Raw genomic sequence first — 20124 nt, 5'->3', positions numbered from 1 at the left:
CTGTCCTGTCGGTCATACTACTGTACGCTACTTAAACGATATTAAATTTGCCTCATGCTTGAAAATGAGTGTCCCAGGATAAGAACGTTTAAACCCAACCCAACTACAAGGATTTATTTATTTATCCGAATTTGAATTTTGATACAGAATCGGTTTCTAAGCTTACATAGTTTAGACAAAACGCCGACAGGAGGCTTTCCAACTTACCACCCGAAACATCTCAAGAAAGCTTTCAAGCCTCTCTGTACTAGTAAATATTTTAGGTAATATTCTATGTTGTTCTGAAACATAGGAACGCAAAAAACTCAGACTTGGCAAAGAAAGCCAGCGAAGAGCAAGCGCAAGCTCAGCTATAAACTACCCAATGGCTGCTAGCTTTCTGTGTGCAATAATATACACGAATAGAGTTAGGCTGTGTTGCAAATAAAGTAAATAAATTCGGCCGAGACGATTGTTTCATTCATAAAGACAAATCATTGGAAAGCATAACAAACAAATGACTTGTTTGTTCAGCTGCTGAAGAATGAATGAATGTAGCTACTAGCTTGTAAATTAAACTACTTCCTTTTCCTGTTTGAATCAGCTTTATTAGTTTACAGCGTCAAGGCAACATAGGATAAACATTTGGCCGCTTGATTCCTATATTAATGCTTCGCGTTCACCACATTTTTTCTCTTTCAAAATGTGTCCAGTCGCCCTAATTTATTCTGTATTAATAAAATTGAAGGAAATGATGGATGGGTGGCGTGGAAATTATCACGATTTTTTTGTTGATTAAGTTTGTGCAGGACTAAATAATAGCTTGTTGAAACTAGCTTTAATGTTTTGAAACATCTTTTTATACAAACTGAAAAACAAACAAACATGGAACGAATATCATACAGAGATACAAATTGGAAGCCGATATATAGCCTATATATAATTTGTAATTTGCAATCACACATTTCTATTTCACATTGTGCAGTTTACATTATTTGGCTATATAATAATTTGCATTTACATACACTATATTCCTCTTTCACATTTTGAAGTTTACATTATTAGGCTATTTATGATATATATTTTTTCTTTATTGGGGCATCTTTCTTCATAACAAACAAACATGAAGATTTAGCATTTTTTTATCAGTCTTAACTTCTGAGATTCCATTTAGTTGTTTTTGTGTTTATGAATTTTGCATAGTGTACATATTAGATTAGATAATCGTATTAGCCATAATCTGATGGTGACATAGTGTTAGAAATGTAGCAGAATACAATGATAGTTGCAGCAATTGAGGCGATGGTTTAAATATATATTGCCATAATGAACCAGTTTATTTGCCACAGATATTTTTACGATCAAAGTTGCGGAGTGACGTGAATATTTTTAATTTTACGTCATACAGAGAAGGACTGCACAAGGAAGTGACGTGTCGTCGGCGGTCGAAGGAAGTTTGCCCGGTGCTGCTGGAAGAAACTTTCCCCGGAGCGTCTGACTGGAGTGGGAATCTGGCAGTAGGCGATAGTACGACGGTGGAGTCAAAGCCAGCTGTGGAGGGAACTGTTGTTTTCCGTGGTACTGCCAAAGCAAGTACATTTTTTAGGTGGAAAGAAGAACGTAAAGAAATTCTGCCTGAACTGGTACCGTGTAGTAGCTTTCCCCCTTTCTCCCCCTATCTCCCTCTCCCTTCTCGAACTGAGAATGGGGAAGGAGCAGGAACTCCTGGAGGCGGCCCGCACAGGCAATCTTGCCGCCGTTGAAAAGCTTCTCTCTGGGAAGCGACAATCGGCAGGGGCCGGAGGCGGATCCTCGGGAACTGGGGGAAGCAGCGGCAGCGGTGGCCACAGTTCATCATCTCATCCCCTCTCCAGTTTGCTCAGGTGAGTCCAGCACGAGTTGTGTGAGCTGAGTTGGATCTCGGGTTCTGGCCAAGGGGGGGCTAGCTACATAAAGCGCGGTACAATTCTCTCCTGTCTCTTTGATACGATTTGACTGCAGCCAATGAACTAGCTTGTTGTGTTTTATTGTTCACATGTACTTATTTGTGTGTGGCTTTAAAACAAATATTTAAAGTTGAAAATTTTTCCCCTAGGCTAACTGTAAAGGATCAGCCAGTTAGTAAGGTGCCGAGCTTCCTTGCATTTTTTCCTTGCCTCTTGAGTCTTGTGCAATTCGTTTTGGCACTGCTCCTTTCTCTGTTTAAAAGGACTCAGTAGCAAACCAGTCACACCTTAACCTACATTTTAGCTAACAAGCTAATGGGCAAAGACATTCCTTAAATATTTGCTTCCGTTTATGAAGTGGACCTCCCTTTCTTCCCTCGCCATGTTTAATAACCCATTAACAGGGTAGATAGGTAACTTAACTGGTCCACACACAAAGTAACACTTATGTTGGTTAGATAGCGAACTTATCGACTCTTGTTCTGGTCACTTTTATATTTGGTAGGAATAAAACGTATGGCACTTCACATTGCTTTCAAACTAGCACAATAACCTTGCTATATAGCTTGGTAATTGGCTGTGGGTAGAAAATTGTAACATACTGCCAATGTATTTTGCGAGCTAGATATTTCGTTTTTGGGAAATCATCTTGCGTTCATTAATTCTTAATTTAGTATCGGTCGAATTCGCTGTAAATGTTTGCTAAGCGATTAATACGAGCAGTGAAGGGGCGTAACGTTAGTGAGGATACGCAGACGTGATAAAAACCAATGTAATAAGAGCTGTCACAGCAAACGGGTCATGATTCTTCCCCTTTCGTTCCGTCGTTTCTTGTCCGGAGCTTGCCTCAGTCAGCAAGCATCCTTTAAAAGTGCAATCGTTATTCAGCCGTTCACATCTGCATGGTAATTTACTCACCAAGCGCGTGCTATATTTGCGTGTTTCAACCTCAAATGACGTCTGTTTCCAGATGCTGAGTGTGCCCTGTATTTTATCCCGTTCAGCTTTTGTTTGGATAAATCAAGTGCGCATCGGCGTGCGCCATAGCGGCTTTATTTGTTCAAATCAAACTCGAGCACTGTGACATACTAGCCGCGAGGCATGTACAAATGTGCTATCATAGCATTAGATAAATGATATCCGAGGCGATTTAGCCTAACTTTGTGGTTAAAACAATACAATACAAGCTCAACTGACCACCCATATTCTAATAGCCGAACGTACACAAAGCAACAAATTAAACGAATCCTGAGACTAGAAAATAACTTTCGAAAATTCGTTGTTGTGTCAAGGCTGTGAATTGACGAAAATTTCAATTTTCCGATTCCCAGGTTTGCTTTGGATAAAAACAAAAGATGGGAACAATTAGTGGTTTCATTCCATGACTTTTTTGTAATGAAAAATGCAGGAGTATTGTCCTTCAGATGCCAAGGTTACCTTTGCAAGCCCTCTTGCAATTATAGAACAGCATGTGGCAAATGCAGGTCTGACCAAAATAAATAACCTCAAGGTGCTGACGTATTTACACCAGCACACCTTGGGGGGAACAGCTGTTTTTTTTTTTTTTGTTTAAAAAGAGTGCATTAGTTTCATGTTGTGTGTCCCCAGGCAAAAGGTTATGCCTTTCACATTTGATGAGTAAGATGGCACAAAACAAATTAGCCCCCTGTTCACTTTCAGTCTCTGCCACATTATTGCAAGCCATACTGCTGTCATTGCATTGAACTGCACTATATTCAACCCAACTGACAATTTCATATTTGTCAAAACAAAGTGTGTGTGTGTTTGTGTGTGTGTGTGAGTAAGTGCATAATGGCACCCATCATATGTTGTGGCCACATAAATGCTGTTGGCCTTCATCTTAGTGTATTCATGATTCACTTTGCTTGTTGTTGCTACGGAAATAATATTTGGTCCACATATGGTACAATGTGATGTATCACTGAATAACTCACGCCAGACTCTGCGGTACTTCAGCTAATTACCTTAAGCCCTCTTAATTGGGAATCCGTTTCAGAGATGTGGCGTGTTTAAGGACGCCGGTCCTCTGTGCTCAACTGAAGCGCTTTTGGTATCATCTGGCTGGGTCTGCAAAACCTGATCAATGCTTGGCAGCTCTCCACAGCGATAATGATGAGGTTAGCATGTGTTGGAAATAAGCAGCGAAGGTCCAAAGATCGTGTGCCACCGTTTCGTTTCGTCTTCCTTATGACCCCCCCCATCCAACGCCCTTCTCAGCAGCTTTGTCTTGCAGAGTTTAGCCCTCCCAGCAAATCTTTTCTGCATGAAATTATTGATCTCTTTTGCTTCCTCAGCCATTGATATTGAACATAACATGGAGTTTTCCCTGGGGATTGTTGCTAGTGTTTCATTTGATTTAGCTAGTGTAATCAAATGTGTCAATAATTTGTAAGTGCCAATATGAACTGCCTAAGTGGTATGGCCATTCGTTCAATACCTCTCTCCTCCAGTTATGGTGGCCCAGCAGAACTTTGAATTGGCTGTTTTCCTAAATGTTTCCCAAATTGTTGTTTGTAGGAGCTGATGAGGTGGACCGTGAGATACTGCACCTGTTAACACAGGGAATTATAATGTTTTTCACATCAGCTCACGCCTCAGATTATGTGTTAGCTGACCTCTGTTCTTACTTAAGGGTAATAAGTGCATATTTAGTATCAGTGACACAATGTCACCTAGGGCAGAATGAGGAACTGGAAAGGGGCAGCTTTGGTGGCTTTACACTCATCCGGTACCACAGACAAAGCTGTCCCCTGCGAATCAAAGTCCTCCTCCTCCATACTCACCCATAACCTTATAGGCCTAAATGTCAGGCCTAGAGGCTTTGTTGACATCTCGGTGTATGTAACAGTAGCACTTCTGACAGTATGTCACACTCTAGCGTCACGGCTGAACCTGTCCTACTGTGGTTTCTGTTGACGAAGCTTTGGTTGGAACATGTTGGGAAACGGGACTTTCTTGATTCAGTTTGTCAAAGCTGAAAAGCTCTTGGCCTTCTCTAGTTTATAATTTAAAATTATGCATTCAGGGAAACCCAGGGTTCTCCTGAAAGAAATAAATCTGCTTTCATTTGCGTACACATTTGTGTAAACCTGAGCTTGAATTCAGCATCAAGTTCTCCAGGAACTGTTTGGGATCACTTCATGATCAAAATTAGGAATAATACTTCACTTGGAAGTACCAACGACCTGCTAACATATTCGGTCTTACGCAGGTGCTGTTTAAATCCTTTGTACATGCAACCCAACCTTTTTTCCTGTGTTCATTTTTTTCAAGGCTACTCTAGGTGTCCTCATGGATTGAAATGTGCCATAGTAAGTCAGGTTTCGGGTACTGTAGAAATCCCAAACGTGTCGCGTGGAATCACTTGAGGTTTAAATGTTGATTGAGCCACTGTGCAAGGAGTTGTTTTGTCTGTGTTGAATTCATGCTGTTTCTCTGCTCGCTCCCATGAGCAGCGCGGACGGCGTGCTCAGACATGCAGCGTTCCAGGAAGGCAGGGGCCGCGCTACGTGCTGCGGAATGCTTCTCGTTCCTGAAAGGCAGGTCCGCAGCTCGAAACATGCGCAGGGAACCAGAGCAACTCACGGCCCTAACATACATTGTGATGTTTTCCGAGGTTGCCAGTGGTAGGGACGTCACGTGGCCACCTTCGTCAGTCCCACCACCTCAGCACCCCAGAAGGCAAGACTTCCGCCATCTTTGCTCTTTTGTAAATAAACAGCGATGGGCCACCCGTACCTCTACGCTACACAAGCAAGGTGTGTGAAGTCTCAAGCACCATCTCATCTCCAACATCCCAGTTGAAGCATTAAAAAAGGGGGCAAGCAGGGATCTCTGTCTCAGAACTACCTTGTTGTCTAAGACCCACAGTTAAAGGTTATGCTAAGCTGTGGGTTGAGACTTGGCACCCAGTGACGTGACATGGGCAGCTAGGTTGACATTTGGAGCTGGTCTGAAGCCCTTCCTGTTCCAGGTCTTTTCCAAACAGGGTTTCCAGCTGTGTGAAAGGGGCTGTGTTGATTTGATGTGGCCGTGCCAGTGTCTGCCAGGTTGGGGTCCCTTGCGGTGAGGGAGCCTTGCTGACTGTATGACATCAGCAAAGGAAAGCATGGAGAACCAGACCTGTCATTCCCAGAGCGTGCCCCTCCCTCAGGAAATGAAGCAAGCGAAAATGGACCTTTCTAAACACTACCATTGCCTTTTGAGCTCATTTTTTCCCTCCTTAACGAAATGGGCGAAATTAATGTTCTTTCCCTTTGCACTGGCCTGCTAGAAATGTTGGTTTCTCTTGAGTTCCCCCGTGTAGTATGCGGGGTGTAAAAATGACTGCTGTCCGATTATAGAAACTGAAGTTCTTGTTTTTTTTTAATGCAGTTCTGATGATGCGAGTTTTTTGATGGCTGCATTTCCATCAGCACATAGACTACTTCCTTCTTCACAGCTGAAATGTGTGAAATGTGTTCTTTGTGTTTGTCATATTGTGTTCACAGACTTCACACATTTGGCCTGTAAGCTTTTAAGAAATACATCGGTTAGCAAGCAACTTCCATTGCTCAAAGCTGTATTCTGCCTCAAAGTAAACATACATTTTATTTACACGTTTACTTGGGGGATTTTTGATGGAGGATAGAGGATCCCTCCCTGGCTTCAGATGTCTGTTTATCCATACTGACTGGTTGGAATACTGAAGCATGAAGCACGGAGGATGGGTGGAAGGGACACCATCCCTATTTTCAACAGGCTAAAGCAAAGCAGGGTCTAGCCGCAGTGGTGGATCTGTCCTGCTAAACTCAGTTCTAAGCCAGTTAGTGTGTGAAATTACTATCAGGGCTTAATAAGTAGTTTTGAAACATTTCTTCAGGTATCAGGCACAGTACAGTATCAGTTATCTGTGACACAATCAAGATTATAACAGCATGAAGTAGCTGCCCTATATGCTTGAATATATGTATCACGTGATAATTTTGAGGATTGTCTTAAAGCTGCAAAATGACTAGGCAAAGAGAAGTAATCATACAAAGTTATTACTATTTTGGCCTATACAGTGTTGCTACAATGCAAAATGTAAAGTAGGCACAAGATAAATATGTCAACTATGTAATGCTTAATGTATAATCAAATATTTATGTGATTTCTCTTTATAATCTTTAAAGAGATTAGCCTATTAAGAAAGGCTAATGTTATGCCTTTAGCATGTTGGAGAGTTTGGGGATTGGTGAGACTCCTTCTGAAGCCTGTCAAATGAGTGCCAGCTGAGGCCCGCTCTGTCCGCTCTCGGCTTATCTCCATGTTCTGCTTTGTCTGTCTGTATGACTGTCCGTGTTCTTTCAGGCACTTATAAAAGGCAGCCTTTTTGACGAAGAATGCTTCCCTACATACGTCTTTTCCTTAATCCCAATGGGTTGTCATATTGATGCATGAAGGGGGGGAGGGGGGCTGGATAGGTTTTGGCAAGGTGTTTTGGACCAGGGCCTCTGACCTGAAGGTTGCAAGTTCAAGTCTTCATTTTTGTTGAGCAAGCGAGTTTCACAATTATTCAGAAAAATCTCCAGCAGCAGGTTCAGTCCATGTCATAATTTAAGTTCTGCTTACGGTTGTCTTCCTGTCGGCTTGCTCATTGACCAGGGCAGGCGATTGAATGCATTTGTTTTAAAAGTGAATTTATGTTGGAGCAGGTAACCTAAATCTGCAGATTCTGTGAGTTCAAAGAAGGGCTGATGTGGTGGCATATGAATGCGCCTGACCAGGTGCTTCCTTCGTTGTCAGCAGTTCTTGAACGGCAGCAAAATTCGCAGACTTCATGGCAGACTTGTTTATTTTTTCTGGCAGCTGTCTACCAGCCTGTTGGGCTAGCTGGGAGTGCTGGAATACCATTGTTGTGTTTGTTAAAATGTCAGGTTTTTAATGTTCCGTTTGGACCCAGGAAAAGTAGCTGCTGTACATGAGTTATAAACAAACAAATAAATGAATGTATGAATGCAGGGCTTTCTGACTACTCTCTGGGATCTCCAGTGATCAAACATGGGTCTAGATCACGATGATTCATTTGAAAACGGGCATAGTGAATTGTTCCCTCTTTCCCGTTTCTCTCAAATTGAATGGAGTAGCGTATTGATGTCTAGGCCGGTTCGTAAAACATTTTGCCGAAACAAGTGTTGTGTTCACAGTTCGAAGGACTGCTGCCACTGAAATATAGCAACACATTATTTCCCTATCAGACTAGCATCCATACCAATGTGTTGACAAATGTTTAAAAAATATATATATTTTTTTTAACTTGCAGACCTCGTTAACTGGGGTAGGGTGGATCGATTCTGTTATTACTCCCGAAGCGCAGGTTACGGCACTCACTTTTTATGGCTTCTGCTCTCCTCCATCTAGTCGTCTCCAGAGCATTAAGGAGGCGCGTTGTGGTTATGGATGAGGCACCTTTTAAAATATTGAACTGCGGTGGCAGAAATGTTACGCACACGCTCTCGGAAGGAGATGGTTAAAATGTCACCTTCTGTCAACCCACTTCTCGCGGAAGGAAAGGTCAGCTGAGCACATGCTTGTAGAATGTCATTTTTGATGAATCTTTTAGACGATGGCTTTTCTGTATCGCCATATAAAAGCGCTGTTTCCTTAGTGGCGCACAGGAGCCTATTCACAGTGGCGATGCATGAGCACACGGTCAGCTTCAGTACGAATTTGAACTCCGTGGCAGTTTAAGCACATTTAGACTTGGATGCTTAACTGATGTGCTCCTTGCTAAAACTGAACTCCCTAACAGGCAGAAACGTAGTGCCGCAAGAGTTTGTTACACATTCACACCATTTACGTCGGCCATTGCTTTATTTTAATTTTATTATTTACGTCTCATGAATATACTGGCGTGTGTAGACCTGTGTATTTGCGTGTCAGGTCATTTATCTTGTTTGTGTGCTTTCACATGCATAGATGACTCAGTTCCGAGGTGACATTGTTGTCACATGGTTGAAAGTGGCAGCAGTCACTCTATAATTAGGGGCTTTATTTGGTCCTGGATTGTTTTTGTCCCTGGGTGCGAATAATATCAAAGCAACAAACAACTAGTTTATTAAATTATACATGGTCAAGGGCCATCGCAACACACAGTACAGCTAATAAGCAACAATCACAAACAAACAGAACTCTAACTGACGGGTGCTATGGCACTTATGATCATTTTCCTCACTCATGACCTGCAGTTTGAACCCAGGCCTGTCAGCTAAGGATGTCTGAGGAACAGAATCAAACGCAAGACGGGCATGACGAATTGCTGGAGCGTTTTCCTCTTGATTCCTTGCTGTAGAAGGAGCCAGATGGGCTCTGAGGAAGGTCCTTGTAAATGCCTGGATCTGTATGGGACATTGCCTTGCAGGTTTTTGACTTGTTTCATTTTGTCACCTTGCAGAGTGTGGTTCATGATTAAGCCCAAAGCAAACAGAATATGCTGTACGGTCTTCCGCATTTCACTCCCATCCGAGCTTAGGGCCTGCTCACCCTCCCAACCCTGCAATTCTGCCATAAAGCCCACGGTATTTTGGGATCTGAGATGAAGCTAAACTGTGTAATTCACCACATAACCCAGGCAGTGATTTTTGTGCAGAAATGTCCTCGACTGATGCTGTCGAGTCTTTGTGTCTGAGGAATCTCACAACTCACTGCTGGAGATGTCGTGACTCACGTCTCATTCCCAAAGCGCGACTGTCCGCACGTTTTACGACCAGCGGTCCTGCCCTGTCGATAGGACCGGCCAAAGGTCCTGGTGTCACATACTTTACAGACAGTCGATTCTTCACTTGGCAGATTCCATAGTGGCGGGGAATGGAGGGCGGCTGAGCCTTTTTTTAGAAGTCTCAGTAGAAGGTTTTTTGGACCTTGCACTGAGGCTAGTGCTTTCGGTTTTATGTTTGCATTTCTTGGTGGCTTTTGCGAAGATGCTGACGCCGTAGAATCTGTGAGAAAGATTTTCTTTCACGGAGAAGTAAGATGTAGCCTTATGTTTCTAGTTCACTGTATTCAGTGTGAATTTATTTTCTGCCACCATGGGCTGTGGTGTTATCTTGTTACAAAGCAATATTTGCTGAGTTTGTCTTCTTGATGCATTTCCTACTACATATTTCAGCAACCACTTCCTGTCTTTAGAGCAATTTATAACGTAGATTAACCAGAATTCTACTGGCTACTGGCGACATTCTCTTTGAGCTGTGGGCCAACTCTTCTGTGCTTTTGATTTTATGGTGTTTGTGGAGCTTTTAGTGATGCTCACGTTTTCTTTGGTTAATTTTGTTCATCTCTCACTCACTGTACAGTGATTTGAGTATATGAAAAGCACTTAATAAAATATATGATTTAATACTTGTCTGAGCTACTTTGGTAGCTGTCTTGCTTTATAAATGTGTACAGTTAGAAAGCTGAAGCATCAAGGTTAGCAATGAGAAGTGTTTACTGTACAAATACAATGAACAGAGCATGGCACTTAAAGCTCACACAGAAAATGTGCTTCTGAATTTTAGTTTTAATGCTAGAGGGTCAAATGAAGGTCATGGTGTCATGCATCATTACTACAAATGTGGGGAATGGAACTCCTCACTCGTGATTTCAAACTGCACTGCCAAGAGACTGGTCTGGAAATGAACTAAACTAGAGTTCTGCCATTTTTTTTTTTTTTTTTCATTTAGAAAAGAAAAACAGTCTGAAATAGAAACTGAACTTGACTGTTAAAACCACAACACTTTAGTTCCTAATAAGAGCTCTTGCAGTTTGAAAACATGCTGATGACCGTTGTTATTTTTAGCCTCCCTCTGTGGTCACTTAGTAGAAACAGAACAAGTAGCTTCCCTATCCTGGATGTATGCTTCAGTGGAAAACATGCCGCTTCTTATGAACTCCTGCTGGCGTATGTTTGCTCAACCCGCTTTGATGCTTTCTTTGAAAAGCTTCCGATTCGTTCCGGAATTCTTCCGGAAGGGCAGAAAACAAATAGGTTTTTGTGACGGGTGCAGAGGCAGCTGCTGAATGTGGCCTTTGAGTGTGCGTGTGCATGTGTGTGCCTGCGCCCTTGGAGGGCAATGGATGCGTCCAGATTAGCAGCCCAGCCTGAGGTCAGCTGACCCAGATGTGGCTGTGGTCTCCCCTCTTTGCTGTGCTCAGCAGCGATTGGCCCACCTGCCCAGCTGCACGGCCATGCCGGGCTCCATCCGGCCCACAAGGGCAATTATACACGCGCTTCAGACCTGTTTTACTTGGAGTCCAAGAAAAGGGATTGCCTTACAGCATCAGCACAAGGTCCAATTAAGCCCCACCTTCTCTGTACCACATCCTATTTATGCAAGTTCAGTTGAATTTGCAATTTCCTGTCCAAACCCTTTTTTTCATTATCGTAACTCCAGAGCAGGTTTTCTGCAAGCGCAGACGAACTGAGTGAACTTTAAAACTGGTAACGCTAGATGTCACTTTATCGACGGTCCCACATTCTCTATTTATCTGCGGCTGTAAATGGGCTTTCCGGCACAGTGGCAATAGCTGGGGCTCGATTTTCTTTTTCAGAATTTGAGAGGCTCTTTTTCCGGACTTGAAGAGCGCTTTTTCCATCGCATCCTGTTGGCACCACACTGCTGGGCACTGATAAGGCCAAGTTCCTCCCTTCTCCTGCTCCCATCAGAGGTTTAGCATTTAGTGTGCGCTGGGGCTCGATGCTGTAGCCTGCGCTGGGGCTCGATGCTGTAGTGTGCGCTGGGGCTCGATGCTGTAGTGTGCGCTGGGGCTCGATGCTGTAGCCTGCGCTGGGGCTCGATGCTGTAGCCTGCGCTGGGGCTCGATGCTGTAGTGTGCGCTGGGGCTCGATGCTGTAGCCTGCGCTGGGGCTCGATGCTGTAGCGTGCGCTGGGGCTCGATGCTGTAGTGTGCGCTGGGGCTCGATGCTGTAGCCTGCGCTGGGGCTCGATGCTGTAGCCTGCGCTGGGGCTCGATGCTGTAGCGTGCGCTGGGGCTCGATGCTGTAGCCTGCGCTGGGGCTCGATGCTGTAGTGTGCGATGGGGCTCGATGCTGTAGCGCTGGGGCTCGATGCTGTAGTGTGCGCTGGGGCTCGATGCTGTAGTGTGCGCTGGGGCTCGATGCTGTAGCCTGCGCTGGGGCTCGATGCTGTAGCCTGCGCTGGGGCTCGATGCTGTAGCCTGCGCTGGGGCTCGATGCTGTAGTGTGCGCTGGGGCTCGATGCTGTAGCCTGCGCTGGGGCTCGATGCTGTAGTGTGCGCTGGGGCTCGATGCTGTAGCCTGCGCTGGGGCTCGATGCTGTAGCGTGCGCTGGGGCTCGATGCTGTAGCGTGCGCTGGGGCTCGATGCTGTAGCCTGCGCTGGGGCTCGATGCTGTAGCCTGCGCTGGGGCTCGATGCTGTAGTGTGCGCTGGGGCTCGATGCTGTAGCCTGCGCTGGGGCTCGATGCTGTAGTGTGCGCTGGGGCTCGATGCTGTAGCGCTGGGGCTCGATGCTGTAGTGTGCGCTGGGGCTCGATGCTGTAGTGTGCGCTGGGGCTCGATGCTGTAGTGTGTCTGGGGCTCGATGCTGTAGTGTGCGCTGAGGCTCGATGCTGTAGCCTGCGCTGGGGCTCGATGCTGTAGCCTGCGCTGGGGCTCGATGCTGTAGTGTGCGCTGGGGCTCGATGCTGTAGTGTGCGCTGGGGCTCGATGCTGTAGCGCTGGGGCTCGATGCTGTAGTGTGCGCTGGGGCTCGATGCTGTAGTGTGCGCTGGGGCTCGATGCTCTAGCCTGTGCTGGGGCTCAGTGGGTAAGGAACTGCTGGACGGAGTGTGGCACAGTGGGTAAGGAACTGCGCTTGTAACCGAAAGGTCGTAGGTTCGAATCCCGGGTAAAAACACTGCCGTTGTACCCTTGAGCAAGGTACTTAACCTGCATTGCTTCAGTATATATCCTGCTGTATAAATGGATACAATGTAAAGTGCTATGTAAAAAGTTGTGTAAGTCGCTCTGGATAAGAGCGTCTGCTAAATGCCTGTAATGTAATGTAATGGGCTCGATGCTGTATCGCTGGGGCTCGATGCTGTAGCATGCGCTGGGGCTCGATGCTGTATCGCTGGGGCTTGATGCTGTAGCGCTGGGGCTCGATGCTGTAGCGCTGGGGCTCGATGCTGTAGTGTGCGCTGGGGCTCGATGCTGTAGCGTGGGCTGGGGCTCGATGCTGTAGCGTGCGCTGGGGCTCGATGCTGTAGTGTAGCGCTGGGGCTCGATGCTGTAGTGTGCGCTGGGGCTCGATGCTGTAGTGTGTGCTGTGGCTCGATGCTGTAGTGTGGGCTGGGGCTCGATGCTGTAGTGTGCGCTGGGGCTCGATGCTGTAGCATGCGCTGGTGCTTGATGCTGTAGCCTGCGCTGGTGCTCGATGCTGTAGCCTGCGCTGGGGCTCGATGCTGTAGCATGCGCTGGGGCTCGATGCTGTAGCGCTGGGGCTCGATGCTGTAGCGTGGGCTGGGGCTCGATGCTGTAGCGCTGGGGCTCGATGCTGTAGTGTGCGCTGGGGCTCGATGCTGTAGCGTGCGCTGGGGCTCGATGCTCTAGCCTGTGCTGGGGCTCGATGCTGTATCGCTGGGGCTCGATGCTGTAGCATGCGCTGGTGCTCGATGCTGTAGCCTGTGCTGGGGCTTGATGCTGTAGCCTGCGCTGGGGCTCGATGCTGTAGCATGCGATGGGGCTCGATGCTGTAGCGCTGGGGCTCGATGCTGTAGCACTGGGGCTCGATGCTGTAGTGTGCGCTGGGGCTCGATGCTGTAGCCTGCGCTGGGGCTCGATGCTGTAGCCTGCGCTGGGGCTCGATGCTGTAGCGTGCGCTGGGGCTCGATGCTGTAGTGTGCGCTGGGGCTCGATGCTGTAGTGTGCGCTGGGGCTCGATGCTGTAGTGTGCGCTGGGGCTCGATGCTGTAGTGTGTGCTGGGGCTCGATGCTGTAGCCTGCGCTGGGGCTCGATGCTCTGTCGCCCGTCTTAGCTGCACGTTCAGCAGTCGGTAGCGGAGAGGAGCGCCTGCAGGCCGCAGGCTCTTGATGTGGCGTCTGCGGTCGCGCGCTTCAAGGTGAGAGGAGGAAAGAGCTGTGCGCTGAGAGCAGCATCCGCCCCCTGTGCGGTCAGGGTGAGCGCGGGTGGATGTGGTGGCTCCCACGTCACGGGCCACCTGCTTTCAGTTCACACACTTTCAGTTTCTGAGATCTTTGGTCACCCGACCAGTCTGCCGATCCCAATCCGGATTCATGGTCGGCAAGCAGTGTCCGCTCTTTCAGTATTAATCTAGAGCTGCTTGCTGCATTTGGTCAGGTGTGCCAAGATGGGTCGCTGCGATGGGTCCGATACAAGGTTATCTGACAGATGCTTGGTCCGTCTCTCCTGTGGTTGCGGTTCCCTGCCTTTCTGCTGAAACCACAGGTATCCTCCGGCATATCAAAATAGCCTGCAGTAGACCGCTCTGTCCTTTCATTTTGAAAAGGCTGAATAATTGATGGAAATGATGAATGGGCGATTCAGAAAAGGGCCTCGTCGCCTTTCGGTCGATCCTGCAGTGTCCAGCCTCGGAGGAGAACCGGCCTTGTGAAGATCCTGTGGAGAGCTTCTGCAGCAGCTGCTACCGCTGAACTCGTCAACCCTCTATGCTAACTGGAGCAGACGAAGCATTCCAGCTATTTAGAGGCGGGAGAATTGGGTCGCGGGCGTCGCAGGGAATTGGGTTCGGTGGTCCCGACAGCTTGAAGCGGTGACTCTGCGGTGGCAGCGGGGAACTTTGGAAAAAAAAAATGTACGAGAATAGAACGGGAGGGGGAAAGTTTTTGGATGTCATGACGCCGCCGTTGACGGATTGCTTGAGACTTCAGCGAGGTCCCTGCGGTTGCCGGACCAGATAAATGCCGCAGTGCTGCAGAAACACAGTCGTGAGGCCGCAGGTAGCAGGCTGTTATTTGCAATGGGGCGCGGGGCGTTTGGAGCTTGTGAGGAAATGTGCTGTGAAATTCAGGAAGGCTATTTGTAGCTGAAGTGGAGAAAGTAAAGAGAGCTTGACTTTCTTTTCTATATTAATGGCCTCCCTGTCCACATCAGTCATGTCCCCTTTCCTGGTCCGAGAATGACCATGAACTAATATCTGCCTGGAATTGTTACAGCACACATTAATGTACTGTTATTGGGGTCTGTGACATAAGAGGTTTATCCTTAGCTGTTGTTACAACACGAGAGGCAGGCAGTTCACAGAGTGCTTTTATGTCCTTTGAACTCTTCCTTCCCGATGAGTTGCGTTGCGTTTATCAGTATTTAGGCATTTACTCCTCACGACATAAAGAAGAGAGTACACAAGCCTGGGTGTATCACACTGGGAGCTTATCTGGGTTGTTGCATGAAGCATCATGATGCGCATGACTTCCTAGATGAGGATACAGTACCAGACCATTACAGGCTGGCTCATAACATCAAACCTGGGAAAAATGCTGGGCAGTGGGCAGGAAGGAAAGTGCTGGACTCATGGGTCTTCAAACCTGGGCTGATATGTTTTTGAAATGCTTTTTGGATGGCAATAACGTTTGAGTGGATGGAGATGACATTCCTGAGAATGAATTTTTACCTGATATAGAGGTATGAAAGCATCTATGGAGTATTTTTTGTTAAAATTGTTTGTAATATTTTGGGTTTTTTTGGTATCTCTAACTGGTTATGGTATTGCAATAGGCTAATTGTTTAGTTCATGTTTGAAAGTAGCCTATATGCTGTAGGTAGGTAGATGCTGTACTTTTTTGTATTAAACACTGAATATGATTCTGTACCATTTCATGGTTAGCATCACAGGTGCAAACTTGTGATACAGATTTGAGTCCAAAATCAATGCCAGGTTTAAGCAGTTTGTCACATTGACATTGCTCAGGCTCATCCCTCATTGTATGGCCAGCCAGCTGAGAGCAGCGTCTGATGAGGTTTATAGGTGGGATATGTTTGCTGTCTGGAGATCCTGTGCATTACAGAAAGGCTGAAGCATATGGGCAGGAGCACAGCTGTTGTAGGTGAGCTCTGTGGCATTTAATAGCTGGTTTCTGCTGGAAGGTCAGAGCACAGCAGTACCATGGAGACCAGGACTGGCTTTCACTGTGCACTCTGGGGGCAAGAGTCTCCATGGCGGGGAGAGAGGCTGAGCCAGCAGGAAGGCATTTAAAAGTGAATTAAAATGTGTGTGTTTGAGAGACTGGGCAGAGAGATAGAGGGAGAGTAAAAGAAATGGAAAAAATAGGAAGGAGGTATTCTAGGATGTCTTTGTGCAGTTGGGAAGGATTCCATCCCTGTCAACATCGAACAGAGGAAGGAATTAAATTTCTGAGACGCTCCTCTCTCCCTGGCTTTGTTCACCGAATTACAAGCCCGGAATCTCTTTTCAGACGCGGGTTTCATCAAACCGATATCCCCTCAGGGAAATCAAGGATTAATTCTGCCTGTCGAAGCCGAACCGTGAGCTCCATTCCCTGGCAGTCCCGGGCAGCCCTCCCTCAGTGGAGGGTCCCATGCTCGGGCTTTCGAACGCCCTCCCTCTTTGAAGCGCCCTCCCCCTGCCTGCTCGGGTCCGAGGCCGTGTAATAGGATGAAGGAGGCCGTGACCTAGGGCCTGAAGGCTCCAGTGCTGCTGCTCGTCTGGGGCGTGAGGTGGCGCAGCAGAGGGGACTTTCCAGCGCCAGCAGCTGCGCTGCCGTGGCCCCCTTTCATCAACCTCACCACGGCCCCCTGGCCTAGCGACAGGCTCGCCTTGCTTGGGTGAAGCCTTTCACATTACATGTGTGGATTTTTTTTTTCTTTGCTCAGTCTAAGTCATAGAAAATTGATTGAAGACACCCAGCAATTTGTTTTTAGTGGAAATCCACTTGGAAATATGAGAAATGTGTAAAATCATGTAAAAATCCTGTTTTTTCACTAGCTCACTGCTTTGAGCTTGGACTCGGGTTGTGTATGATTCCTTGCTCAGTTTCCTGGCTGTGAATGGTGTGAAACTGGAAATACTCAAGCTGGGTTTTCCCATGATTCCACGCCTGAGAGACTCTGCGGCAGCGCTGTGGGGTGTGGGCGGGGCTACCCCCTGACACGCCCACCCCCCTGATGATGTGGACCCGGGTCTGCAGTGCTGCTCTGCTGGGTCCTGCCTCGCAGTGGCTCAGTTCCGGAGACTGAAACAAAAAGACACTTATTTAATGAGGCGGTTCCCCCTGCATAATTGCAGACTGCTCATAAAAGCCCATTACAGGCAGAGTATTTTTAGAGGGGAAAAACAGTCATTACGGAGAAAAAGTGAGATGCTTGTCAGTGCAACGGCGAAACGCATAACTAAAGGAAAGCTCTGTTGGGTGTTTCCCACCCCAGCCCTTCTGGGACCCCGCCCCCCGCCCCCCATCTCCGCCGGGCGTTTCCACGGCAATGGCGCCGTCATGGTGCATGGTGTCGAGCAGAGCAGCGGGCCCAGGGGACTTTGCCCAGATTAAGCGTGATGTCACCCAGAGTGAAATCTCAGTAATTAGTGCGGAGGGAGGGAGTTAATCGAATGGTTGACTGTGCTCACAGTCCCTGCTCTTAGCCTTCTACTGAGCAGTTTCTGTGCTGACACTCCTTTTTGGCTTTGTGCTTTTCCTCGTGGGATTCTGTGACGCACATTTAGGCTGTTTACCACATGACCCTTTTCATGTGTGGTTATTGGTTTCTGTTAAATCAAGGACTAACTTTTGCTGTGTGGCCTGTGCAGAAGAAGTGGAGCTTAGGTTGTTTAATGAATGAGCACACTTGCCTATCTAATCCTGTTCCCTGAGTCACCATGTGCACAAACCTCATTGGTACAGAACAAATAAACTGCAGATTTGGGTATACATGATTTCAGTGCACTTCTTAAATCGAAGCTAATCTTATTGGCATTGTTGTTTTTCTCCCCTCTGAAAATAGCGGTTTGTTTGCCGGGTGCCCTAGTTGTGTTCATCGTACGCTTGACCTTCCTGGGTGTTCAGTTGGCATAGCGACGCTCGTGATTTTTCTCCCGGCTCCGTGCGGGAGGTATTCTCTCTCTCTGGGACTGCATTTCGCCTGGCACGGCACACACGCTTCTCCCTGCCCCGCCCCGTGTGAGCCTGCACCTGACCCCGTCCTGTGTTCCTGGCACCCCTTCCCCCTCTTCCTCATTCCTTTCCCCTGGCTCACCCCTCTGGCGGCGGGAGCCAATGAGCAGCGCCCCCCTCGTTGCCGCTGGTCCCTCTGCTCTCCGCCTTCGACGCACCTTGTTTCAGGATATCAGATTGAAGCGTGTTTCTGGGTGACGAGCTTGCCTTACGGTCACGTGGTGCAAAGTTCGGCTCTCAGGTGTGCTGTTATGCCCTTCGGGCCAGGTGCTCAGCCTGAGATTGTGTCAGTAAATATGGAGCTGTGCAAACAGAGAGGGGAAAAAAACAGCTCTGTAATTCCATCTAGATAAGAGCGTCTGCCAAGTGCAAATAATGATCGTTTTCATACGTTGCCAGGAGGAGTCTGGAGCTGCTTAAAGCTTGTGCAAAGTGGAGGTGTGGAATGGAATGAGCCAGTTCAGTTTTACCCTGCTAGCCGTATACCTCATATCCGTATCAGTGATTCAGAACTCAGAACAGTGGTGAGTGCGTTCTCATGGGCTGGAGGAATGAGTCCCCTTTGACTGTGGCTGTGAGGAGGAAACGGTGCTCTGCTGCTCCGCGTTAAGAAAGCAGAGCTGGCGCTGGCCAGAGGGTCCTTTCCTGGAGGGCGCAGTGCGCTGTGCAAACGGTGTCCTGAGGCCGTGTGCATGCTAAATCCCACTGAGTACGGCTGGGTAGGCGGGGTCTTGCGCCGATGCCGAGCGTGTATAATTAGAAAGGAGAAATGAGGCTAGCCTCTGTCGATGAGCAGCCACTGCCGCAGTACCGAAGTTGCGTTTCCTGTTGACTCTGGGCCTGGAGGGAGCTTGGTGGCGGCGAGTGGGGCAGACGGGCACAGCCAATCAGGCAGCAGATCTGAGGGGGCCGCGGGCAGCGAGCGGGGGCGGGCGGTATCCGCCTGGCTCCACCACACACAGTGTGGACGAACCAGGTCCCGGCTGCCTGGCTAAAACTGTGCCAGGCTTTTGTGTTAAAACTTCAAGTGCAGCGGGCGTGCAAAGTATGTGTGTCTGTGTGGGTGTGTGTGTGTTTATACACTACTGGTCAAAGATTTTACTATACACAATTTTCTAGCAATCAGAGATAAAAAAGAAAAAAATGCCTTTCATTTTACACAAAGAGATCTAAAGCATAATCAAAGCAGCCACCTTTTGCAGTAATAACTGCTGAACATATTCATACCCTTTTCTTAACAAAGGCAGTCATATGGTTCTGAAAGTTCACACCAGCAGTGCTGTAGAAGTTCCCACAGATGTGCTGCACTTGTGGGCTGCTTCTCCTTGACCTTTCTGTCTAGTTTGTCCCAAACTAGCTTTTACTTCACTTCACTGGAAAATGGAAAGAATTTGTTCACCTGTTTTTTAGCCAAATATGGCTTTTTTATGAACTCCAAAAGTTAGGTCACACTATCCTATGCTATCCAAAGATTCCTTTGTTCCTCTGACTATTTAGTTCTTTCCTTGTGCCACTTGAGGTCATTTACAAAATTTACAAAAAGTTACATGTTTAACTAAGTACTGAAACGTGAGTAAAGTGTACTAAAACTTTTGACTGGTAGTATATCTTTGTCTGTTTGACTGTGTGTCTCTCAGTTTGTGTGTGCCTCTGTCTCTGTCTGTGCGTCTGTGCCCGTGTAACACTGGTTGCCCTGTCTCTGCAGTATTTGGAGGGGGCCCAATGTGAACTGCGTGGACAGCACTGGATACACACCCCTCCACCACGCCGCTCTGAATGGACACAGGTGGGTGTGGCCTCCTCTCCCATGGGTGGGGCTCTGCAGTCACAGCACATGCTCTGTTTGTGTTTTCCCTGTAATTGGAGCCCCTGCCCCTAGCATCTCTGAGTAAACTGCACTTGTGTCGAGCAGCCTCCACTCCAGTCTGGAATAGCAGTAATAATGCAGATACCTGCTTCTTTTCCTGCTGCCAAACCCTATTGGCTGAAACCCACACACATATCCATTAACTATACAGTAACTGTACTGCTCCATTTTAACACTCCATTTCTG

General features: G+C 47.3%; 1 protein-coding gene across 6 annotated transcripts in view; it reads left to right on the top strand.

Moving 5' to 3' along the window:
* The first annotated feature begins 1400 nt into the window (after positions 1-1400).
* Positions 1401-20124, top strand: part of LOC135234348 (ankyrin repeat and SAM domain-containing protein 1A-like) — a 102250-nt gene continuing 83526 nt past the window's right edge. For 4 of the 6 annotated variants that reach the window (XM_064298854.1, XM_064298853.1, XM_064298852.1 and 1 more), the window contains exons 1-2: positions 1401-1862; positions 19777-19857. In XM_064298854.1, the coding sequence (XP_064154924.1) occupies positions 1684-1862; positions 19777-19857 (260 nt within the window). In that variant the 5' untranslated portion in view covers positions 1401-1683. The remainder of the gene's footprint in view (positions 1863-19776; positions 19858-20124) is intronic. The other 2 variants (XM_064298851.1, XM_064298855.1) reach the window with 2 other exon arrangements.

The sequence above is a fragment of the Anguilla rostrata genome, chromosome 11, assembly GCF_018555375.3.
Source record: "Anguilla rostrata isolate EN2019 chromosome 11, ASM1855537v3, whole genome shotgun sequence".
Lineage (NCBI taxonomy): Eukaryota > Metazoa > Chordata > Actinopteri > Anguilliformes > Anguillidae > Anguilla > Anguilla rostrata.
The sequence above is the reverse complement of the archived record's forward strand: the minus strand, read 5'-3'. Positions and strand labels throughout refer to the sequence as shown.